This window comes from Diachasmimorpha longicaudata, chromosome 18 (assembly GCF_034640455.1).
Source record: "Diachasmimorpha longicaudata isolate KC_UGA_2023 chromosome 18, iyDiaLong2, whole genome shotgun sequence".
In the NCBI taxonomy this organism is placed as follows: Eukaryota; Metazoa; Arthropoda; class Insecta; order Hymenoptera; family Braconidae; genus Diachasmimorpha; species Diachasmimorpha longicaudata.
The window spans coordinates 3,458,990-3,481,001 of NC_087242.1; the positions used below are offsets into that span (position 1 = coordinate 3,458,990).

Here is a 22,012-nt window from a genome sequence, read left to right on the forward strand (position 1 = left end):
GATTGTTCAGTAAGACGAAGAAACTTCGATAAATGGTTTATCATTTTTATTCAATATTTTGTACATTCGGTGGTGCTAGTCCTTAAATTACTGTTTTCACTTGACGCAGTTCTCTTTAAAAAAGTTGTAGGGTCTCTTCAGGGTTGTAGGGTGATGAGGAAGGCGTTGCAACTCTCTTCGGTAGGCAGACATTGCCCAAAGGCCTCTAATAACAGGGGCTCCTCCTTGATCGCTGCCTCGTAGTCGGTGAACGACACCTTTCCATCGTGATCAACGTCCAACTTCTTCAGGGCTAGTTCAGACAGATCTCGCACCCCCTCATCCGGGTCTTCCTCCCCCGGTTGTTTTATCAAGCAATTTCTGTTGATGTCGATCAATAAATGAGATGAAACCAGAATAATTATTATGAGCACAGAATTGTTGAAATAAATTCAGCTGAATTGGTCGAGGAGAAGCACTTCGCAGGTACCTTTTTGCTAATTAATATTGATCAACTAACTTGAATAACTGGAACATCTCGTCCTTCGTGATGTACCCATCGCTGTTGAGGTCATAAACTCTGAAGCAAAATTCCATTTTGTCTCGTAGGGTACCTCGCAGGAACACGTCGAGTCCAGTGATCCAGGACTCCAGCCGAATGGCTCCCTCGCACTCTCGATCCCAACAGCAGAACATTCGTTCTATCAAGGTGTCCTCGGTGATGATGTCGAAGGTATTGTGCACCAGCTCTCGGAATATCGTGCGATCAATTCCCTGTTGGTGAGAATTTGTTTTTAGGTCAAGAAATTCTAAACAAATTGTACTCCATTTTAATTCACCGATGGTACCTCCACGGTTTGAATTGTTTGTGGTCCTTTACTCAGGATTGATGAGGCTTTTTGTTGGGATGGAAGGGATGTGAGTTTCCTGTAGATCTTGCAAAGGGCCTCCAGTTCAACCCTAAAACAAGAATAAAATGTTGAAGGACGAAGAGACGAGGAAATTCCTGACGCAGGAGAAGAAAAATAAAATTCAAATTTGGGGCACGTTTTTTAGACAAAAATATCTGACCAAAATTAATTAATTAATTAATTAGGTGAGATTGAAGTTTTTGTGTCACTGCACCATCGAATTATGGGCCAGTAATGCTGACCCACTTACAATGTTTATGTTTATATTGAAATGACCTTGAAAATCTTGTTTTCTTCCTCAACGTATCGACGACCTTGGTGTAGTACGTCTTCATACTGGCATCGTCCGGCCGCCTCCGTCGTCTCCGCCTGGGGGGTGACTCGGAGCTGGGTTTTTTCGAGTTAACGGACGCCTTTCGTCCGCTCGTCAGGAAGATTGAAACGCTTTTCAGGACTAGCGCCCCAGTACGCGCACTCATACGACTCATAATGGCGCTGAGGTCGAGACCATCCCCACCACCCACAGGGTGGCCACCCTTAACCGGGCTCAGCATGTCTATTTTATCACGTTTTATATCCCTCCGTCGACGGAATTCCGCCTCCACGTGGACTCTAAGACCTAAAAAATCCCAATTTCATGACCAGTTCCCTGTCAATGGTCAGGGGTGGCACTGAGCGCGATGGAAAAGGGGATGAAAAACCCGGAAATTTCATGTTTCGGGGGATTATACGCTTTTGGGAACTTGATTTTCTTCCCCGGAGACATTTTTTTCCCTCGTCTCGGGTTCCTGACTTATTATTCCCATCGCATTTGCGTAATTTTATTTGCATTGCATGTCAAATCGAAGCCGCCTCGTCACGAATGATTTTAGAATCAATCGATGGCTGAACATTTAAGGGTTTTTCCCCTTCATCGCATGTAGTTTAAATTTTACTCCTCATCCTCATGACAATTGTTATGTCTAATGGTTTTTTTCCGCCCAAATAGCCGAGTTATTTCAATATTTTTGACTTCGAAAATTATACGTTTAATTTCGCTGCTGCAACGGTGCATGTCAAAACATCATTATCGGAGAGCCAACTGCATCAACTTCGCTCGTTAACATTCCTCCATATTTACCGAACTACGGACAACTCAGGATATCAACGACTGTTGATTTAAAATTTCTGAAATTGCAATCACCGGAGCCCAGGGGATTATCGTGAGCTATCAATGGTGAATCTCGAGGTATTCGAAATTACTTGGCATGTGACATCTGGGACAGTGAGTACAACTGTCTCCTGTACCTCCAGGTACATCAGGTCTTCAAAGTTCTGATTCCAATGCTGGATAAGCACTGACAATTTTACCGGACTCGAGTTCCCCCCTGATACCGATCAGATAGTCAATTCACTGCATTCCCAGGGTCTAATTTTAGGTTGTTATTCACCGGGTGATTGTGGGGTATTACACCAGTCGAGTAGTTACGACCGGATGGAGAATGTAATTTTCCCTAATCGAAGATACTTGCGGAAAATCGATTTTAGTAGATTTCGCAACGAACCCGTTGCAAGCCGAGTCTCTAGTCTTACGAGACTGGCACACGGATTTTTTTAATCCACCGAGGACGGGATTAAAATAAATTATGTTCTGTATTTTTGGGAGCAATAAAAAATAATTAGTAATTACAGGAAAAATCGAAATTGAAATTATTTCATTTAGTCTGACTCTTCCATATCTTCCCTCGATTTCTCCTCCCCCCTTCCCCCTCTCCGCCATTTACCCATCATCAGACAGATTAATATAAATTAATTGATGAATCCAGTCTTAATATTTGCCAGAAATCTTCTTTAGAAGTCGTAATTAAAGGAAAAATCGAATTTAGAATTATTTCATTCGGTCAAACTCTTAATCTAAATTCCTCCCTCTTCCACCCTCATACCACGTCGTCTACCCTTCATCAGAGAATTTAATATGAATTTGTTGACGTGCCCATTCACGCGAAAATTGAATGAATAATTTTTAACGTTTTTTCATCCCCACAAACCTGTGGAGCTCTAGAAGTCATGGAAATTAGCCCCGAATGGGGGGTGAAAACGCAGTGCCTAATGGTATTCGAGATATCGTGCGTCTGCGAGTTCTGGGGTATGATATACGGGTTGAATGGGGTTGATATCGAAATAGACCGTAAAACAACTCACCTCAATCGACGCACTGGTTCGCACTTGGCAGTGATAACTCGAGACGTGGTGGAGGTACTTCGTTGCCGACGGCGACGGGGTTCCATCGATCAAGCGACTGCTCGTTTCGATATTCCGAAGGAATTTGAATTTTTGTGATGTCACAGTTGGCGCCAAAATTGAATATAAACTCCAGTAATTTTTGTCGACGTCAAAATTTACCCAAAAGAAGGGAAAATACCCCAGTCCGAGTCCTACGGTTCGTCAACAACTTCTGGTGATATTTTTGGGGATCAATTCAATGGAGTTGTCATTGCATAATTAATTAGCAATTTTCACAAGAAAAAAAGGAAAAAATTAATTATTGTCACAATAAAAAGGTTTTCGTGGATGAAACACAATTTGATTGACTGCAGACGTGTAATCATAAGCGGATGGTTGTGGAGTAGGTTATTAATTAGTCCTTATTGCGTGTTGGGGATGATATGCCGTGCAGGCCTGATTAAAAACCCGAAGGGAATGTTTAACAATTTGAGAGGGATCATTTAGCCTCGTAAACGTGCAGGAATAATTAAATCAAAGAACTTCTTGACTAAAAGTTTTTCGCATCGTGACACCAATCAGCCCTTTTCTTAAATCACAGTGATTTGATTAAAAAGCTAATTATAATATTTATGTACATTAGTTTTATTATTAAAAATGTGAAGACTGTCTACAAATTCTATTATTTACACTTAAACACAGGTTCACCTTATTGAAACACTGCTGGAAAAATATCTACTGTTGATCAATTCATTATCAGTTATTCATCTTGTCCGTCAATGGTATCCAGAGGAAAATCCATTGACGTTGTATGAAGCCCATCAACATCACTCGGACAGTCTCCACTCATCCATGATATCCGTATCGTCCGCTGTACCGTAAACACGAGAACGTCAGTACTCGAATTAAAATTATTATTTGACAGGTAATCGATGACAGGGAAGTGCTCTTACCTGTAGTACCCACCACCCTTGTAGTATCCACCCCCTTTGTAGTATCCTCCCCTGTGATATCCACCACCGCCTCCATAGTACCTTCGATGGTGATGAGGATCCGGAAGCGCGTCAGCAGATCTGATGATTCTTGGAGCCATCGGGTCGTCGTCAACTGGAACAATCAGAAGAATTTTATCGAACCTCTGCCTCATCATCTTAATTTACACTTAAATATGATTGCAATCAAATAATTAATCATTCCGAGCTGATGACTGACTCTTCAGTCATTTTTTTTTGCTGAGTTATGAAGGGATCACCTTGTTCATCGCCTCGTTGCTCCGAAAGTGCCAGAGCGTTCACCACAACAGCAGCTAAAATCACCAGCAAATACAGTTTCACCATTTCGATAATTATTCGTCGATTCGATTATCCAGAATTGCACTAGTGATGAGCGCAGGGAAAAACTGATGTCCTCATGAATGTTGAGCAGACCTCTTATACCCCATGATCTTCACCGTTCTGACTCGACTTCTCCGAACTTCTATCACGCAGAGCGTAACGTTTCACTTATTCATGAATAAATTTCCATATTCGGGTGTCCTTCAATCCACCTGTGAAGCAGCAGCATCTTCGTATGAAAACTCTCTACACAATTAGCTTATTTTTCCTACGTCAGGGATGAGCGTGTCCAATGCTAAATGACTTTCCTCGAAGTCCTCGTGAATGGTGATGGATGATCATTGATAGATATTCTAATAATTAATTTTTTGATTGATTGCACCTCACGTCGAGGAGCAATAAAAATTCAATAAAAATTACGTTTTTTCCGCAATTCGAGAGCGAAAAATTTATCGAAATTATACGGAATTTTTCCGTCAGTTTTCCCCTTTTTCATTTTCTCTATCAAGCTCTGAGTGAAAGCAATAATTTACTGATACTAATAACAATTGAAAATATAAGTTTTGAAAGAGAAAGAGAGATATTAGCAGTGATTTTTGTTCACATGACATTTACTGCACGCGAAACTGGTAAAATAAACTTTTTTCCTCATAGTTGTCTTGCGATACAACAATAGAATTATTAATAAACGTGTTTTTCATAATTTTTAAATTTGTATTCAAATCCGCGGTGAATAATTTATCGACGATGATTTTTCCCGTAAAAACCTGATATTACCAGGTAATCATCAGTTTTATCAATGAAGATCAGACTTCCAGGACTTTTTCTGGATGATTTTTCCGAACATCTCCGAAAGAAAATTGTTCGCCGAAAAATCTTGACACCGATTTTATTCAATCATTTTAATGATCCTTACAATTATTTCCATGTGCTTTCAATGTTCTTTGTCACAGCCACTCGAAGACGATTCCATCATAGCCAGTTGCGAGGATTATTTACTCATCAATGGGCACGTTATTTTGGATCAAAATAATTAAATTAGTCGTCACTGTGCCGATGAACTAAACGTAAATTCAAATTATAAATTGAAGGGATAAATCACCTCACGAAGTTGATACCAATTTCGTCGCCTACCTTCACCATATAAGAGTTTCCTATCTTGAAGAGGCCGTGAGGCTGAAAACTCAACTGAACGGTCATTATTTGGAGTGAGAATATTTCCACCTGGAATTATTTAAAAATTGCAATAATTAATTTGAATGAATAATGAGTGCACAGAGAAAAAAATGAATAGTAAATATTCCGAGAAAAATCGTCACAGAAGAGACTTCCCCCTGCGATTATCCATAATTTATCATAACTTTGGTAATTTTTCATATTTTTCTCTCCGGGTGAGTCCTGGAAATTACTTCACGTTGGAGCTCACGATCCCTGACATTCATCACCAATTTCTGAAGGATCGCCCGCGTTCTTTCATACTAGAAAAAAAAAAATAACGTCAGCCCTTCGATTCCGACAAATGTAGCTGACAAGTGGAAAAGGTACTTCATATTCAGCCGTCGCGCAGATGCAGTTGACGGACACCAACTTCAAGCCAATGGAAACAACAACTACACCACCAGTGCAACCTCGTATCCATTTTACTGAAGTGGCTACTTCGGTGATCATTATCGTATTGTACATCACATAGAGCATCCAGGTGATGAGGAAAAAGGACGATAGCATCAGGAATATCAGCTGAGTTGCGTGACTCCGAGTCACCCGTTGCGTCAATTTTCTGAGCTCCAAATGCACGTGTCTGTGATAAATCAGCAATTAAAAATTTTAACCCACCAAACTACCCCCTCCCCATTTAATCTTGTGCATGAGAATCTTATTCTTATAATTAAGGAATAGAAAATAATTGATTAAAAAAAATTGTGTCGACTCTACTCAATTTGATTTTTCTACACAAATTATTAGCACATACTTCAAGTTGTGTAGGGATCTCATAATTTTTTTTCTCGTTAGAAATGACCCAACATGAACCCTGTAACTTCCTGTCTGGTGACCCCGCAGCCGGTATTCAGTCCCTAATTGTCCATCAGCACTTGATAATTCCATATTTTCCAAGAATTCATTGATATCTTGGTATCGTCGAGTTATATGTCTGTCATGTAATTACATGAAAGATCTACATGGAACATACTTCCCCAAATTACATACACATATATTTCCTAAATTGGGTACCTGATTGCCATGAAATAACTCAACTCCATGAGTGAGTTGATGTTGATGGCATGTGCTAGGCAACTGCATTCCAGAAAATAGCAGAATGTGGGAAAGTGCCCGATTGCCCATATCGATGATGACAAATTCAACGCAAGTGTCATCACACACCAGACAAATATGACCGACAGCTGGAGAATAACGATCTGTTGGTAGTTGCATTTAATCCCCAGGGCATCTAGCCTATGCTCCAGTTCCGACGACATGAGCAGCGTCTCCTGGTCCATCTTCAAAATCCCATGATCATTGTCTTTCATTTTTAATTTGTAATAAAAACAAATTGGCGATTTTTCCTATGTACACATCTCTGCATATACCTATCCTTTATGATCCATTTTGCCCCTCACGCATATATACGAAAATGAACCTATGTATTTATATATTTATTCAATAAAAAATTCTGCTTAATTACTTTTTGATTGATCCACGCGGAAATAATCATGAAAATCATGCAGATATTGTACATAACAACTAATATGTACGTAACTTTTGGCCGGTTCTGCATTTCAATGGAATTCCAGTGGCTGAGGAAAATGGTCACGAAGAAGTACCCGTAGGTGGTGAATACAACAATTGAATGGATAATCGTAAGCTTCACTCTGGGTTTATCCATAGGATAACGTATCATAGCGAAGCCGAGTATTGCGCGGACAATGTAAGCCGGCACCAGAGCTTCATACAAGTTCTTTGGTCTCCAAATTGTCATTATCAATACGATACTACACCAAGTGATCCACTGCACCCGGAACTACTGCTCCACTTTGAATTTTCTGACTGGTCTAAAAGGATAATATACTTTGCGAACATGAAATTGTCATTACTTCCCCCTCGGGGAATGCTTTACATCTGGGGTCAGTATCGCAATCATGATTGATAGGCCTTCAGACATGCGGTGTAATATTCTATTGCACGAATTAATGAGTTCGTATTTTTCCATCGACGACTCAGCCACTGATCGCTCCGGGTGGAATAATTCCATTAAAATGATTAAAAGGAATTGTTGACAGACACAGTATAAACAATAACAATGTCCAGGGTGTGGCAGGATGATTCAAGTGGTGGAAACGAAGAGAGATCGGTCAGAACATCTACAAATAAAAATTTATGATTTATTCAAGATTTAGTTCCACTTTGGATATTTACAATTCTACAAATAGCTGAAATGCTAGCCTCGAGAAACACAAGGAAGCATGATCCTTATACGGATCTAGTACACATTCACATTATTTCATGTGACCCTCTACGGATGGTATCGTTACCTAACTACATCGAATTATAACAAATTTAGACTGGGATATATTCGAGGGACACACTACTTCAAAATTATTTACAATATTCGATACACTTTTTGCCCAATTGATTAAAAATCCATAACATCAGTGATGGAGTTTTGCAAAGGCAACCGACTAGTTGCCACCACATGCCAAAATTTGTTCTCGAGACCTTCAATCCAAGGAAGTCTCCAGCCCGATTGTTCACACATTCCCGAACATTCAGAAACTTCAATCTTGCATTTGATTATTCTCGCGAAACTCATAGTGGAAGGAATTATAGCCTATCTTACCCTATCTTATTTACAATCTCTTCAGGTTTAACTTAAATTCTCTTAATATTCAGTGCCACAATTACCGAAACTACCGTTCAACCACGAAAAATATTCAATATATTTATTTCAATTAATCAACAACGATGTCTGGCATTTAAAATCTTCGGGTTATATACTTCAAATATATATTTTTCTATAAAAAAGAGAAGAAATTCCGGTGTGAAGTTGCAGAATGATTAAGCCCCCTCATCTCCACCTTTTTTTATGAATATCTAAAAAATTATGGAACATGGCGGAATTTTCATGATAACCTTTTTCGAAGGAAAACCAAAATCCTACAAAAAAGTCTACTAGCAAATCCTTCTATTGCCTCTAGATCTGCAGATATTTATCAAAAATCGAGGAGACCAGTCAACGCAACTCATTGTACCTCTTCACAACAGAATCATAAAGCAAAAAAAATTTTCTGCGTAGTTAATACAAAAAATCGTCCATTCCCAGTTCCTCTCTCGACATCTTCCTCACCCCGCAGCCGACATAATATTAATAAAATCATAAATTCACTCAATACGTGCATGACATTACCCTAAATGATTACAAATCTTTATTTTCTTGAATCTCTAATGGAGAATTGCCTTTACAACTCTCTAATCTCATTTCTGTTTTCGCTTTGACTTGGTCGGTCGTCTTGGTGTTTTGGCAGTATTGACATTGTTCACCAAAAGTCTATCACTAATTCTGATTTTATCAATTCCCTGTTCAATCTCACCCGAGTTAAATGCACGCTTTGACCCTCTCGTTCTGTACGAAATACTCCCCACTTCGTTGAACTGAGCTTGCAATCTCTGCGCGAGCTCGAAGTCCTCTTTCTCCTGTCGCAAAAGTCTCTCCATTTTATCCTGCTCTTCAATAGCCATATCATCAAGATTCTGGCTCCTCGGGCACTCATTTTTTTCGTTCGAAGCATCGCTCTCTTTCCTCTTCGATCTGGACGAATTTCTCTTCCCTCTCGTAGTTTCCATTTCAACGGTTAACGCAGGTGGTGATTCAATAATTTCAGCTGAATCGGTGAATTGGACTCGCAAGCTCTTCGATTTCGTTGCAACTTTTCCCTTGGATTTGGCCGAAATAATTTCTTCCTTGTCAGAGGATATAGTTCTGTTCCGCGTCTTGCGTTGATTTTTATTTTTATTTATCACCGGATCAATCACTTGGGATTGTGCTACTTTTCTCTTTTTTATCCTCTCAGCAATGTTCTCAATGGCAGCGCCATTTTCATTGACAGATGGAATTTTCAACAACGCTCGACTCCACACTGGTGAAGAATTCTCATCGACACTCGAGCTCTTCTTTTCACTTTTGCAGGAACTCTTTACCCAGGTTTTATCGGCTTCACTCTCAGTCTCATCCTCTAGAATCAATTTCTTACTCACTTTAGTGCCGTTCAATATTCTATTAATTCCTTTCGCATAATTTTTATTGTTATCGAATGATATGTCTTGAGCAAGGTCTATTTTTCGAACTGTTTCGCGTTTTGTCGGATTATCCAGTTGATCAGACTGAGCAACGCTACTCGAAGCCCTCCAGTCTTGGCAAATGCTGTGAGGATTCTGCTGGATTTTACCTGAAATTAAAAAATGTTCTGAATAAATTGTCATAAATTCACGGAGAGAAATTCCGAAGACTCGAATATTCTAATTTTTACCTCTGAATGCACTCCAAGAACAGCCAATTATTCGTTTGCTGGGTGCTGGTGGTTTTGGAAGGACGTTGGAGGCACGTTCAAAAATCGGAACAACTCGAATTAATTTTGGATCGATTTGTCTTCCATCTAGAAAATAGAAAGCGAAATGAATAATCGAATGGAGTCATTTAAATTGTGGGGTTGAGCAGGTGGTGGAAAAAGATTCACGCCGGTGTATTTATTGAATATTTATTGGCTTCTACACGATACAGGGTGTTGACTTGTCCTCTCTTGGGCGGTGTGCGTCCAAGGTAGATTGGAGAGCAAGTGTGTCCAAGGTAGGTTGGGGAACGACTATGATCGGGAAAAGTATGGACTTTTTAAAGGAAAAGTGTAGGAAAGGGAATGCCTTGGGATCTCTGATGTAGGATTAGGAATGCGCCGGTTCTGGGGTGTTCCCCAAACTAATGACGGGAATGGCGCCGGTTAAGTAGGTAATTAGCCTACCAGGTCCAGGGCTAGACTCGGTTGGGGGATTTCCCATCGAGTTGATGGGTCGGCTGGAGTCAAGTCGACTTAGCTCATTTTTTACGTGATTACGTGAATGAATCGTTAATTACCTTGTGAAAATCGCAGAGGTGTTCTGGGCATAGCCCTGATGGGCTTAAAATGATGAATTTCCTGATTTATACTGTCATGGCTGCCAGCACTACCGGCACTGCCCACTCTCTCCCCCTCATTTTTAACAGTTTCAATGCAAAATTCAATGCCAAGACCCTTGCCACTAGATAAAACATCGCTTGGTACACGCAACTCCTCTTCACTCCTCGTGCCATAAATCTTAGAATTTGAACAGCTCGGCTCCGAGTAATGACAATTGGGTTTTTTCATCAACATAACAGACTGATTCTTTAGAGTAACAACACTGTGAACAGAAACTGGAACTTGACAGAACTCCTTTCTATTCGTTGCCACTTTGACATCTAGAACTAAATTGTCGGACTGCTGGGATAATTTATCAGAATTACAATTGGAGTTTGATAAACTGGTTCTCTCGTGCTTCATGCTGGACGTGGTGCAATTATTGCTGACTGAGGATCCACTGTTCAACGGCAATATTTCAATTTCATTTCTCGGCGCTTTCATGTTCATACAATTACCGTAGAACGTTGATTTATTCAACAACTGTTTCTTTGCTATTGTTTTTGCCAGGAGTTGATCTTGTGCATATTGTGCCAATTTTTTTTTCTCCTCCTCTTCCAATTTTCGTATCAGTACTTCGTTCGCCATTATCTCGGATTTTCGCTGAAGTCGTCTTTCCTCCTCAGCAATTTGTAGTTGCATTTCATACTCCCGACGTATTTCACCTGCTGCGCTGATGATCTTGGGTGGGTAGACTGAAACATCGATAGAAGCTCAACAAATTTGAATAAATGGTCAATAGATGAGATAAAAAATCATAAATAAAAAACTATAATTGCAAGAGGAGCCATAAAAACTCAGACAGACGGGGATTCCCTTTCACGGATCACAGAGTTGACATTCGGAGGCAATTGGGGAAAGTCACAAAGGAAATTACGACATCATTTCGTGTAAAAAACGACTCGAGGGTAAAGAGAGCAGCTGCACTGATCCAGATGATCGTTTCCATATGAATAGCATTGGGAATGTAAATTGCAGGTTGAAAAAAAAAAAGCTAGGTTATGTAGAGTTGTTTATTTATGGGTAAAAATTTGTGACTCACCTGTGTCACTGGGAATTTCATTGTCCTGATCACTGCGTTTAACCTCAATTTCCTTGGAAAATCGCGATCTTATCAGATTCCACAGTTCACTGTTAATGAGAGTTTCGGATTTTGTTGCACTTCTCAACCAAGAACCAACTCTAACTCTGCACAGTGGACAACTGAGGCTATTGTGTTCAAATGTACCTTTCAGGCATCTTAAACATAGGTTATGGGTACAGGGTAATGTCACTGGTTCAATCAATATTCCACGACACACTGGGCATATAACATCACGTAAATTCATCTCTGTGGATGCCTGTGACAATGAGACATCAAACAATTTTGACGTCCGTTTCAAATACGTCGCCATCTTTCTATGATTTTCTTACGTCAATTCAGTTGTGTAGGAGTGAGCAGAACTACGTTTTTTCTACTTCTCCGATTCACTTTCTCCAGCCAATGGGAACGGTACGATATAGAAAACCAGATCGAGGGGTTCAATGCCGCCGAATGAAATTAGTGTGGGTGCACGGGCGAAAGATGGCGGCACCATCGATCGTCGGTAAAAAGGACAGAATGTTGATGTTTTTTTTTGACGTTGGGGAATCGTTCAAATTGGGATTCAGATCGTCGCTTCGTACAGAAATGCAGTGATAATTTATAAATGTTAGTTTATTCATTACATAAATATACATAGGCAGTTCTCCGGACGATTCTTCGCTGAGACAAACTTAAAATATTCCTGACTCCAGAATATATTGTACCTTGACAATAAAATATAGTACACGAAAGTGAGTTATGAAGTCACTGCGAACTCCTCCAATCTCGATGCTTCCTCTGGACAGCATCAGCTTGATGCATCTGATCATTAAAAGTCGACTGAGTTGATGCTGATTTTTAATTCTTCGCCAGACGTTGATTCTCCTTGATCCTGCGTTTGGAGCGCCTCAGCAGAGCTCTTTGGCTTACTCGACGAATTATTTTACTTCGGGAGAGGTGAATACCCTTGTATAACTCCTTTCGCTTCCATTGGTAGTAAAATTGGACTAACTGCGTCTGAAACAATTAAAAACTGTTAACCTCCCAGACCTTTTCCTCTCGCCATAAAAAAAAATGGGCCCTAAGGAGGGAATATTCTTACCATAGGTTTGTGAGGGAGGAAATCCTGTTGTATGGAGAGGAATCTCTTGCCATGTCTATGGATTCCAGCTTCGAATAGTGCCTGAAATAACATCACCATCAACGTCAGACAATCCCCAGTAATCACTCGCTGCTGGAGGAATCAATATTTTTGGAAGAAAAAATCGAAACTCACCTTTTCAACACTACTCCAGTGGTTGTTCAATTCGAAGGGTACATCTGTGTGGATCAGTAGCGACAGAGCTAATCCACCATAATATCCACAAAGATAAAAAGTGTTGCTGATGTACTCTTCTGCATAATCAGCGCAGGTATTCCTTCTAGCTTCCTCAGTTGGTATGCCCATCTGTTCCTGGGCATAACTCAAAGCGTTTCGTGCTAATTGAATGAACTCACCACTGCAGATCATTTCGTCATAGGGTGCGGGTATCCATTCGATAAGCTCGTGAACATTTTCGTATTCTATGTACGGATCTATGTCTGGACGCCAATTGGGAATTGATGCTGTTCTACTCGTGTAATCCTGTGATAAAATAGATAGACGGTGCGTTAGCTGGGGTGAAATGGATGGGTGGGCAAAATGGAATAGTAATGCGAGGATATGGGTACTTTATACTTGCGAAAAAATATCTTAATTACCTTCAGTGTATTCTCACTATTTTGGACATGCGAATGAGAAACCTGTCCACTCGACTCCTTAAGTCCCATGGTATCTTTTTCTGGTACTTCCCACACGGAACTGCAATTTATACTGAAGTCCGCGTAAGTTGTAACATCGGGTATAACCCGAAGTCTCCCCTCCCTTCTCCATTCTCCCACCCCTGTGGATAACGCGGTAATATCCTGAAATTGCGCATGCGCGAAGAAGGGAGGGGAGACTTCGGGTTATACCCGATGTTAAAACTTATGCTGACTTTAGTATACCTGCGGTCCTGTCTTTATTTTGTTGACACTCCCCCCACTTTTCGTCTCGAGCTCTCGTCGGATGTCAATCACTTTAGGGCCTAGATGATGACAGACAATCACGTCAAGCAGTCTAGGTAAATGTACAACTCCTTGGCGCTCGATGGCATCATTCGAAGGTGAATCATTCATTTTGAGTTGTGAAGAGAACGACTGTTATTATCAACTACGATTTTATGTTGACTCCAGGGAGATCAGAACAAGTACGAATATTTTTTCATCTTTTCTGATTACCCGGCTTTCAAGGGTGACTTCATCCCTAGATTTTTTATTTTTGTAGACCTTTATCCTCGTTGATTGTAAATGCCCTTATCAAAAATATTTCTAGCACGTTTAGTTCAGAAAAAAATTAATGTCATTGTCTAGAAAACAGGCAGAGATAACATTGAATTACTCGTTTCAACACAAATATTTGTCACTGAATTTTGTACATTTTTATTCAATAAGATCGATATATCTGTCCGCGAAAAATTGATTTGAACAACGTGCCATTTATCAACTTACAATTAATAGATGCAATGGTAATAATTGAACTCAGTCCCTTCTACGCCATGTGAATTTAGCCCTCGTGGGATTGGCTGGTGTATTTGACTGCACCGGTGGATGCAGATACGGACATCCATGTTTTGTACAGTACGGATGGTACTTGCACTGCTGGGATGTGTGTGAAAATACGCAGCCCAATTTAGTACATGACAATCCAAATTTGCACTTCGGATGTTTGTACGCACATTTGTCGCCGAATTTGCACGTTGGAAATGCACTGCAATCAAAATTTTATTATTAATTAGTGAAAGAAAATAATTACCTCCGCTGTGTTGGGAACGAATTTTTTTGAGGAATTCCTGTGGTGGGACTGAAAAATATGGAATTAATTTACCTGCAGGGAACAGCCGGATGCAAATACGCGCATTTTTTCCCCAGTGTACAGTTGGGCCAGTATCGGCACTTCTCTCTGGATGTGTCGCTGATTATGACTGGGGCAACAGGCGGCCGCTTCTCCAGACCTTCAATTAAATAAGAATAAATGACCGGGACGAGAATAGTACAGATAAGTGGAGATTACTTGGATACCTGAAAAAAATTAATAAAAATCGAATGTCACTACCTGCTGCACTAGGCGAAATTCCTGTATCTTCTACAGGGCTCGGGGACCTAGTGTAGATTATGGGACTCAATTTTCTTCTCTTCATAGCTGTATTAGCTGGCACATTATCAAGATAATTATTCTCATTATTCTCCGTTTCTTCATTTTTTCCGGATGTGTCGAGCTCCTCGACCTCCATCGTATGAAACTCCCGAGGCGATGACTCGTTCGGAGAGTTAGAGAGCCCCAACTCATCGTCCTCATTGACCTGACCAAATAAATGGCTATGAGTCATCAACAGAGACAGATGAAAAAAAATAATACTGCATTTGCATTAATTAATATTAACATAATTATTGGTTGAATAGAGTAATGAAAAAACTTGAAGGAAGAACACAATCTTCACTGTTAATTATCGATTTATCTGGTCTGGTAAATAATTTATATCGTCATATACCTCCATCTCTAACCCTTCCTCCTCGTCTGACGGGCCCTTCTCCTTCATATCGTTGTTGTTGTATCCGTTCAATGTGACTAGAAATTTTTGATTGTCATCGCCTCTTTGGAACAGAGACATGACAACACCCATTTGTTCCTCAGTAACCGATCTTGGAACGTCTAGAAATAATGGGATGTAAAAATCCAGATATTCTGATTCACCGTAAAAAAAAATGATAATTAGGTAAATAAGGGTGACTTACAGGGCTCTGGATCATTATTAACCCCGGTGTCGAGGTTGGTGAGTTCCACTTGTATTTTTTCCATGACTAAACGTTTAGTGGCATTCAGATGCACTGACAAATTCTTAGCTATTTCTCTTGTACGGGTTGATCTCAGTGGTTTGACTATTGCCATTTTTTCCTATTAAAAATTCACAGTCTTAATGGCAAAAAGCAAAATCAATAAATTCTCAAAAAAATCTATAGGGAAAAAAATGAATAAAACTTGAACGATAATTCCCCCGGAATTTCTTGGAATTAGAAAATCATTTCTACTGAATTTTCCACTGAATTCCCAGTGTTTTTATACTGAACATCATCGCAGATCCCGTCATCTAGCTCAATCTCAACCAGGATTAAAGTGATTGTACACATTGATCAGATGCAAATAAATAATTTATTACAATAATTCATTGTTGGCTTTTACAAGAAACACAGATGAGAATCTTAATTGTTATTTTAAGTGCAACAAAATCTCCTCAAATACGAGAAAATAATTGAAAAAATTCATCTCTTGGCGTGATTACTCACCTTCGAAATAGGTTCTGGATTTTTTTGCTTCACCACTGATTGATTGGCTTCAGCCACTGCTCGCAGCAACAGCGACTGCGTTGCCCTCTTCTGAACTGGCTGTAGTGGCTTCAGCGGTCTAGGAGTGACGATAATCTTGCTAGCCAGTGTCTTCCCCTCATCATTCTCCTCCTCCATCTCTTCCTGGTTCTCCAGTCTTTTAATTTTCCTCGAGCCCCACCTGTCCATCCTCTCCCTGTCTCCAACAGGATTATTAACAGCAATTATGTGAGATTTAACGGGCACCACTGTGTCCTCCTCATCAATTTCCCCATCTTCGTCATACCCTTGATCATTTTTATTTATTCTCGGGACCCCCAGCCTCCCCAGAGCCCTGAATTTGCTCGTGACAGTCCCAATTCGGTTTCTGTAACTCCGGTCAATATCTTCTTGGGAATCTTTGATCCTCAATTTGGACAACTGTCCCAATCGATCCTTGATAGTCCCCGTGGATCCTTCAACTTTCGATTTGACAGTGAACCCACTCTTTTCCCCCAGGTCTCTTCCCCCCAGAATCCTGCTTTTACTGTTGGGGAAAGAGGGACGATTGATCGGTTCTTCACGACTGCCTCTCCCCACGTCATCCTCGAAGCTTCTTCCCCTGGACACATTCCTCCGGTTTATCGTATCATGTGGCCTCTTCTCGAACCTCGTGTCCTTCCTACGATAATCGTAGACAGGATCGTCAGCTCTCTCCTTGTGAACTAGAAACTTTTTTCTCGGCGATGTCAAACCTAACCTCGTTTTTACAGACACGACAGACGTAATTCTCGGTTTATTAACACACGATTTAATGCGTTTGTCTTCTGATTCTGTTTCTTCTGACTGTTTTGATGTGCTTCTGGGTACGTCCGTTGGTTTCAGTCGCTTTGCAGGCCTCTCAGGAGTGTTGTCTCTGTCAGGAATTCGTTTGGCACTAGAGCCCACTGATTGCTTTCCACACGTCTCTAATTCCTGGGCAGAGTCATCTTCTGTCAGTGATTTGCTGACAGGCTGTTGCTGGGATTGTGGTGGCAGTGGTGGTGACAGGGGCCACGAGGATGATTTATCAACTTCACTAGAGTCGCTCTGGGAATTTGTACTGACCTCCACACGATTCTGAGCAGCTTTGACTGGCGATTTCTCAATCAGGGTTTCGTCCTTGGTGGAGATCTCCTCCTCTGGTTGAGTTGTGCTTCGCTTTTTTTTCCTCTCCTCCTCTTGTTTGACGATTACCGCTGGCAGAAATTCCCTAGGAGGTTTTTTCTTCGCAATCGTTACCTTTTGGAGCTTCTTCAGCACCTGATCGTGCAACCAATCGACGAACGGTGTTGTATTATTCTCGAGAAATAAGTTGAGATCCTCGTGCATCTGCTGACGGGTTTTTTTGTTGACTACCATTACCAGAATGTAGTCTGGTAGTTCCTCGTCGTAGCGCACTCCCAATTCCAGAAGCTTCGCACGTATCGCACTCTAAAATGGGATTTTCATCATGATTTTGAGTTTATGCTGTTGTTGGGGTTTTTGATAAATTCTTCGGGGTTTTTTTAAAGTTCTGGGTATCTTGATAGGATATTGGGGGGCTTGAGAGTCTAGTTCTCGATCAATGACAATCTTGGGCGAGTAACATGTGAGGTTTCTGCACTTACCCGGAGTTGATTCGTCACTTCTATGCCACGTACATCCATTTTTAATTATTATTGGTGACTACTGGGGATAATTGATGGTCGGTTGTAATTCTTGTCTCGATTCTTGCCTTCACGATGTTTACGTAGATACTGATACCGTACAAATTGCGGCCATAACAATATGCCGTTAGCGCCATGTTAGTTTGAGGTGCGGACTGCTGGTCGTTGGGGTGGATTTTCAATAAAAAAAAGTCTAGTGAAGACACCCCTGCAGGCTAGGGGGGGGGGGATCTACATAATGTTCTCACTCCCTTTCATTGGTCGAGCCTCGAACAGTGACTCTCAGTCACTCTTCCATGCAAACTCAACAACACAATCGTCTGCTCAGTTGGAAACTCGTCTGCAGGTCGATTGTATTCGGTACGAATAAAGAGGGTGTGTGTTGAATGCCTAACGTATAATGCCAGATGACGCGTATTTGATTGATAAGTTTTCTCAATAATACAAGATAATTATAGACTCGTTTTATGAATTAAACTCCAGGATAATCGATACAGTGTAACGAGGAAGTGGAAAAAATGTATGGGTGTGAGACGTCAGTGAACAGCAGAGGAAGTTGAATCACGACACAAACAAGGGCTCATTGTTTTATTAATTGAAAAAATTTTTGGTCCATTTGGGTTGATCACCAGAAGTTGATATGTCGTACAGCAGTGCCAGCGTTGAAAATTTGACGGGGAAGGCACAGGTAACATTATTACTCATTGGAGGATTTTTTATGGCTCGTTATCCAGTCATCGAGTGAGTCATTTGTCTCATCGAGAGATCAAATTGATAAATTATTCCAGTAAATTGAGGAGTGAGTGGACTCCAAATTTTTCTGGTGATTTCATCAGCTAACAATGGAACTTATGAGAATCTAATTTTTGCTGTATGCCCCAGGAGGATCTATTTGGCCCAGGGTCTTCCACCAAACTCCAAATATTTTGTTTGTCAATAAAAAAATCTCTCCCCAAACGTTCGTAAATTCTAACCCCTGCGATAAAACAAATGTTTCTAGAATGGAGGAGGAGGAGACAGCAACATGTGCTTGGAGCTGGCCCTCGAGGGTGAGCGTCTGTGCAAAGCAGATGACTGCAGATCGGGTGTTGCCTTCTTCCAAGCAGCGATCCAAGCTGGCACCGATGATCTACGAACGTTGAGTGCAATATACAGTCAACTGGGGAACGCCTACTTTTACCTTGGTGACTACGTCAGAGCAATGGAGTACCACAAGCACGACCTGACCCTGGCTCGCTCGATGGGTGACAAATTGGGTGAAGCCAAGTCCAGTGGGAACTTGGGGAACACCTTGAAGGTGATGGGCAAATTCGACGAGGCCATGATCTGCTGTAAACGCCACTTGGAAATATCCCGAGAGATTGGGGACAAGCTGAGCGAGGGGAGGGCTCTCTACAACCTTGGGAATGTCTACCACGCGAAGGGGAAACAGGGAGGAAGGGGACCCCATGATCCTGGTAAATTCTCCGAGGACATCAGGCAGTGCCTCCAGCAGGCGGTGGGATACTACGAGGAGAATCTGACGCTTATGAAGGAACTTGGGGATTCAGCGGCTCAGGGGAGAGCCTGTGGGAATCTGGGAAATACTTTCTATCTCCTGGGGGAGTTCCAACAGGCCATTTTCTATCATAATGAACGGTTGGTAATTTTTTATCGATCATTCAATGGTTTTTTTGGGGAAAAAAATCCTGAAAATTCTCACGAATATTTTACAAATTGTCTTTTTAATTTAGTTCATTAATTATGAAAAATCACTCAATGACAGGTTGAAAATAGCTCGAGAATTCGGTGACAAAGCAGCTGAGAGAAGAGCCAACAGTAATCTCGGCAATTCCCACATTTTCCTGGGGGAGTTCGAGAAAGCTGCGCAGCACTACAAAAGAACCCTCGTCCTTGCCCAGGAGCTTGGTGATCGTGCTGTCGAGGCACAGGCGTGCTACTCATTGGGCAATACCTACACACTGCTGCGGGATTATTCCTCAGCGATTGAGTATCATCTCCGTCACTTGGTCATTGCCCAGCAATTGATGGATCGCGTGGGCGAGGGACGTGCCTGCTGGTCGCTCGGTAATGCTTACTCGGCGATGGGAAATCATGAGAAGGCCCTCCATTTTGCCAGTCTTCATCTCAACATCTCCAAGGAACTCGGGGATCCCATGGGACAGGCAACGGCGCAGATTAATGTTGCAGATTTGCAGAAGATACTGGGAATGGAGAATAACGAGAAGGAGAACGATAAGGGAAATAATAATCCCCAGTCAGGGAACAGTGTTGCCGCCTCGTCACCTGGGAGATATCGACTCAGGAGGCAGAGCATGGATAATTTGGATCTCATCAAGTTGACTCCGGATGGCAAGCAGAAGGAAATCGAGCCACCAGCAGCACGAGCTGGCATAGCCCCTCAGCCTTCGCAGGAAGAGGAGGAGGAGGATTTCTTCGAGCTCCTGACAAGATTCCAGTCTGGGCGAATGGACGATCAACGGTGTGTCCTGAAGACCACCAAGAAGATGAGGACTAAGGCGCCTCCACCAGAGAAAGAGAAAGACGGTGATGATCTACTGGAATTAATCGCAGGAATGCAGAGTAAACGAATGGACGAGCAGAGGGTGACCCTCCCCTATCTCCCAGGTTTAACCACAAACCCAAAGACCCAGGCAGTCATGAAGACCCCAATGAGAAATCCTCAGGACCCGGATGATTCGTTCATCGACATGCTCCTGCGATGCCAGGGCTCGAGACTGGAGGACCAGAGGAGCCCGTTGCCAGCGGCGTCAACAGTCCAGGACAACGAGGAGGAGCAGAACCAAAGATCAAATGGTGCCACTCGGTCAGCCACAACTGTCCCTGAGGAGGATCTCTTCTCACTCATTCAGCGACTACAGGCTGGTCGTATGGAGGACCAGAGGGCCTCTGGACCCAGCAAAAATCACTGAATTCATCAGCAATAATTCCACTCGTTTATTTATAAATTAGGGTCTTAAAGTTAACAGTGCCAATTTTATTTCATCTTTCATGGTTCAGAGTGAAGGACGATCCCTAAGGGGAATACATTAGAGAGTAGAAGAACACGTACGAAAGAAATCAGAAGGAAATGTCGTCGTCGGAGAAGTTTTGGAGTTAATTATATGTGAAGAATTGATAATACAAAAGCAAGAAAAAATTCAATTAAATTTCTGTTGGTTTCCAATGGAAAAATTCTACGTCTTGTCAATGAATTTTCTTCGTACGTGTGGACATTTTGTCATTCTTTTGTGCAACTGCCAATTACCCCAGATGAATTATCATAATCAAAAGTAATTGATTATTCGAAATTAATGACGTGACGTGCATGACGATGGTGAATAGAAAGTTATACGTTGGCCATGCAATTCTATTCAATTTTTTATCGATAAAGTTCGTCAGTAAAATCATAAACGCAGTATTTTGAAAGACTTGAGAACTGATTAGACTTATTTTCACTCCCTCCTAGGACGCATTATTTTCCAATGGATGCGAGAGGGCGAGATATATTTCTATCGAATGACCAGTGAACAAAAAAATAGAGACAGGTCTCGATGGAGAGTCAATAGTCCATCCATTTCTATCTCAAATATCACAGAAACAACTGAGGAAAATACTGAGAGGAGGTGGATTAATTGTGCCACGAGAAATTACAAAAATATAACTAGAGTCTTATTGTTAGAGAGAATTTACATATTTATTATTAAAAATTGTGGATACTCTGCTGCTGCAATTGCCTATTTCCTCTGATATTCGAAACGTTCTCAGTTTATTTTAACGGCCTGAAGGGTTCTCCATTTGCCATTTATTTTAGGACAGCTCTGGTCTGTCGAAAATTATGATTGTGCAGTCAAAGAAGTGGACAATTGCAATTTTTCTAGACAAGAAAAATCCCAGACAAATGGAGTAATTTTTTCCACAAAAGTTTCAATAGAAGTTTAATAAAATAATTCCACTGAATTATCTCCTCCCTTTTACTAACTTCAATTACTAAATTCCTACGAACATTTATTTACCCGTAGAAATGATATATTTTCGCATAAAGTTAGATAATATTTTTTTAGAAGATTTTACATAACTACTGAGACAGTATCAATCATTTACAATTATTTTGTATCATTGAGTTGTAGACGTCATGAAGATGACGCTCTGTAAGACGACCTATTTCTTAGAAAAAAATATACTTTTTTCTTAAAATAAAAATGTTTGTCATTTG

General features: G+C 41.0%; 7 protein-coding genes across 17 annotated transcripts; 1 reads left to right on the plus strand and 6 right to left on the minus strand.

The window, feature by feature from the left end:
* Window positions 1-137: 137 nt before the first annotated feature.
* LOC135170934 (calaxin) lies at window positions 138-3,573 on the minus strand. Its single transcript, XM_064137153.1, has 5 exons — window positions 3,072-3,573; window positions 1,167-1,509; window positions 828-939; window positions 500-753; window positions 138-360 (listed from the first exon to the last, which is right to left on the minus strand). The coding sequence occupies exons 2-5, from the start codon at window positions 1,442-1,444 to the stop codon at window positions 138-140; spliced, it is 867 nt and encodes a 288-aa protein (XP_063993223.1). The 5' UTR covers window positions 1,445-1,509; window positions 3,072-3,573.
* Window positions 3,574-3,713: 140 nt separating this feature from the next.
* LOC135170953 (uncharacterized) lies at window positions 3,714-4,548 on the minus strand. The gene is made up of 3 exons (XM_064137182.1): window positions 4,345-4,548; window positions 4,046-4,199; window positions 3,714-3,963 (listed from the first exon to the last, which is right to left on the minus strand). Exons 1-3 carry the CDS (start codon window positions 4,427-4,429, stop codon window positions 3,939-3,941), a joined length of 264 nt encoding a protein of 87 aa, XP_063993252.1. The 5' UTR covers window positions 4,430-4,548; the 3' UTR covers window positions 3,714-3,938.
* Window positions 4,499-7,644, minus strand: LOC135170925 (uncharacterized). 6 transcript variants are annotated; one of them, XR_010300452.1, is made up of 8 exons: window positions 7,107-7,644; window positions 6,656-6,921; window positions 6,396-6,575; window positions 5,972-6,224; window positions 5,836-5,904; window positions 5,561-5,650; window positions 5,343-5,487; window positions 4,499-4,638 (listed from the first exon to the last, which is right to left on the minus strand). XR_010300452.1 is itself a non-coding variant. In XM_064137121.1 (7 exons), exons 1-7 carry the CDS (start codon window positions 7,398-7,400, stop codon window positions 5,422-5,424), a joined length of 1,218 nt encoding a protein of 405 aa, XP_063993191.1. In that variant the 5' UTR covers window positions 7,401-7,644; the 3' UTR covers window positions 4,694-5,421. The 6 variants fall into 6 exon arrangements, 2 of the variants coding, with proteins under 2 accessions (XP_063993191.1, XP_063993192.1); XR_010300455.1 differs by having other exon boundaries at window positions 7,012-7,249; XR_010300454.1 differs by lacking the exon at window positions 6,396-6,575.
* Window positions 7,645-7,783: 139 nt separating this feature from the next.
* Window positions 7,784-12,096, minus strand: LOC135170907 (E3 ubiquitin-protein ligase RNF169-like). 2 transcript variants are annotated; one of them, XM_064137085.1, is made up of 4 exons: window positions 11,669-12,096; window positions 10,545-11,321; window positions 9,946-10,071; window positions 7,784-9,864 (listed from the first exon to the last, which is right to left on the minus strand). In XM_064137085.1, exons 1-4 carry the CDS (start codon window positions 12,018-12,020, stop codon window positions 8,894-8,896), a joined length of 2,226 nt encoding a protein of 741 aa, XP_063993155.1. In that variant the 5' UTR covers window positions 12,021-12,096; the 3' UTR covers window positions 7,784-8,893. The 2 variants fall into 2 exon arrangements, with proteins under 2 accessions (XP_063993155.1, XP_063993156.1); XM_064137086.1 differs by lacking the exon at window positions 11,669-12,096 and adding an exon at window positions 11,434-11,536.
* Window positions 12,097-12,304: 208 nt separating this feature from the next.
* LOC135170941 (arginine-glutamic acid dipeptide repeats protein-like) lies at window positions 12,305-13,855 on the minus strand. 3 transcript variants are annotated; one of them, XM_064137166.1, is made up of 5 exons: window positions 13,715-13,855; window positions 13,430-13,529; window positions 12,966-13,313; window positions 12,792-12,872; window positions 12,305-12,706 (listed from the first exon to the last, which is right to left on the minus strand). In XM_064137166.1, exons 2-5 carry the CDS (start codon window positions 13,496-13,498, stop codon window positions 12,548-12,550), a joined length of 657 nt encoding a protein of 218 aa, XP_063993236.1. In that variant the 5' UTR covers window positions 13,499-13,529; window positions 13,715-13,855; the 3' UTR covers window positions 12,305-12,547. The 3 variants fall into 3 exon arrangements, with proteins under 3 accessions (XP_063993236.1, XP_063993235.1, XP_063993237.1); XM_064137165.1 differs by having other exon boundaries at window positions 13,430-13,541; window positions 13,715-13,853; XM_064137167.1 differs by having other exon boundaries at window positions 13,430-13,515; window positions 13,715-13,852.
* LOC135170903 (zinc finger CCCH domain-containing protein 14) lies at window positions 13,698-17,973 on the minus strand. 3 transcript variants are annotated; one of them, XM_064137080.1, is made up of 8 exons: window positions 17,758-17,973; window positions 16,091-17,581; window positions 15,542-15,701; window positions 15,298-15,458; window positions 14,862-15,108; window positions 14,634-14,760; window positions 14,258-14,516; window positions 13,698-13,794 (listed from the first exon to the last, which is right to left on the minus strand). In XM_064137080.1, the coding sequence occupies exons 1-7, from the start codon at window positions 17,794-17,796 to the stop codon at window positions 14,288-14,290; spliced, it is 2,454 nt and encodes an 817-aa protein (XP_063993150.1). In that variant the 5' UTR covers window positions 17,797-17,973; the 3' UTR covers window positions 13,698-13,794; window positions 14,258-14,287. The 3 variants fall into 3 exon arrangements, with proteins under 3 accessions (XP_063993150.1, XP_063993149.1, XP_063993148.1); XM_064137079.1 differs by lacking the exon at window positions 13,698-13,794 and adding an exon at window positions 13,925-14,061; XM_064137078.1 differs by lacking the exon at window positions 13,698-13,794 and having other exon boundaries at window positions 14,165-14,516.
* Window positions 17,974-18,101: 128 nt separating this feature from the next.
* Window positions 18,102-21,999, plus strand: LOC135170914 (G-protein-signaling modulator 2). Its single transcript, XM_064137101.1, has 3 exons — window positions 18,102-18,484; window positions 18,797-19,434; window positions 19,562-21,999. The coding sequence occupies exons 1-3, from the start codon at window positions 18,437-18,439 to the stop codon at window positions 20,727-20,729; spliced, it is 1,854 nt and encodes a 617-aa protein (XP_063993171.1). The 5' UTR covers window positions 18,102-18,436; the 3' UTR covers window positions 20,730-21,999.
* Window positions 22,000-22,012: the final 13 nt, after the last annotated feature.

Bases quoted from the DNA above. Each gene is read 5' to 3' on its own strand.
- LOC135170907 (XM_064137085.1), bottom strand. From the start codon at position 12,020: ATGGCGACGTATTTGAAACGGACGTCAAAATTGTTTGATGTCTCATTG. The intron at 11,322-11,668 runs GTGAGTCACAAA...TCGATGTTTCAG, and splicing joins TGAAATTCCCAGTGACACAG to TCTACCCACCCAAGATCATC. The intron at 9,865-9,945 runs GTAAAAATTAGA...TTTTAATTTCAG, and splicing joins TTCTTGGAGTGCATTCAGAG to GTAAAATCCAGCAGAATCCT.
- LOC135170953 (XM_064137182.1), bottom strand. From the start codon at position 4,429: ATGGTGAAACTGTATTTGCTGGTGATTTTAGCTGCTGTTGTGGTGAAC. The intron at 4,200-4,344 runs GTGATCCCTTCA...TGATTGTTCCAG, and splicing joins GCAACGAGGCGATGAACAAG to TTGACGACGACCCGATGGCT. The intron at 3,964-4,045 runs GTAAGAGCACTT...TTTACGGTACAG, and splicing joins AAGGGTGGTGGGTACTACAG to CGGACGATACGGATATCATG.
- LOC135170914 (XM_064137101.1), top strand. From the start codon at position 18,437: ATGTCGTACAGCAGTGCCAGCGTTGAAAATTTGACGGGGAAGGCACAG. The intron at 18,485-18,796 runs GTAACATTATTA...AAATGTTTCTAG, and splicing joins ATTTGACGGGGAAGGCACAG to AATGGAGGAGGAGGAGACAG. The intron at 19,435-19,561 runs GTTGGTAATTTT...ACTCAATGACAG, and splicing joins ATTTTCTATCATAATGAACG to GTTGAAAATAGCTCGAGAAT.
- LOC135170934 (XM_064137153.1), bottom strand. From the start codon at position 1,444: ATGCTGAGCCCGGTTAAGGGTGGCCACCCTGTGGGTGGTGGGGATGGT. The intron at 940-1,166 runs GTCATTTCAATA...TTCTTGTTTTAG, and splicing joins AAGAAAACAAGATTTTCAAG to GGTTGAACTGGAGGCCCTTT. The intron at 754-827 runs GTACCATCGGTG...TCTCACCAACAG, and splicing joins AAACAATTCAAACCGTGGAG to GGAATTGATCGCACGATATT.
- LOC135170925 (XM_064137121.1), bottom strand. From the start codon at position 7,400: ATGACAATTTGGAGACCAAAGAACTTGTATGAAGCTCTGGTGCCGGCT. The intron at 5,651-5,835 runs GTAATTTCCAGG...AAATAATTCCAG, and splicing joins ATCGTGAGCTCCAACGTGAA to GTGGAAATATTCTCACTCCA. The intron at 5,488-5,560 runs GTAGGCGACGAA...ATTTACGTTTAG, and splicing joins GAAACTCTTATATGGTGAAG to TTCATCGGCACAGTGACGAC.
- LOC135170903 (XM_064137080.1), bottom strand. From the start codon at position 17,796: ATGGATGTACGTGGCATAGAAGTGACGAATCAACTCCGG. The intron at 15,109-15,297 runs GTATATGACGAT...TTATTTGGTCAG, and splicing joins AGGAAGGGTTAGAGATGGAG to GTCAATGAGGACGATGAGTT. The intron at 14,517-14,633 runs GTAAATTAATTC...TTTTGATTGCAG, and splicing joins CATCCGGCTGTTCCCTGCAG to TGCATTTCCAACGTGCAAAT.
- LOC135170941 (XM_064137166.1), bottom strand. From the start codon at position 13,498: ATGGGACTTAAGGAGTCGAGTGGACAGGTTTCTCATTCGCATGTCCAA. The intron at 12,873-12,965 runs GTGAGTTTCGAT...ATGTTATTTCAG, and splicing joins ACTGGAGTAGTGTTGAAAAG to GCACTATTCGAAGCTGGAAT. The intron at 12,707-12,791 runs GTAAGAATATTC...TAATTGTTTCAG, and splicing joins TCCTCCCTCACAAACCTATG to ACGCAGTTAGTCCAATTTTA.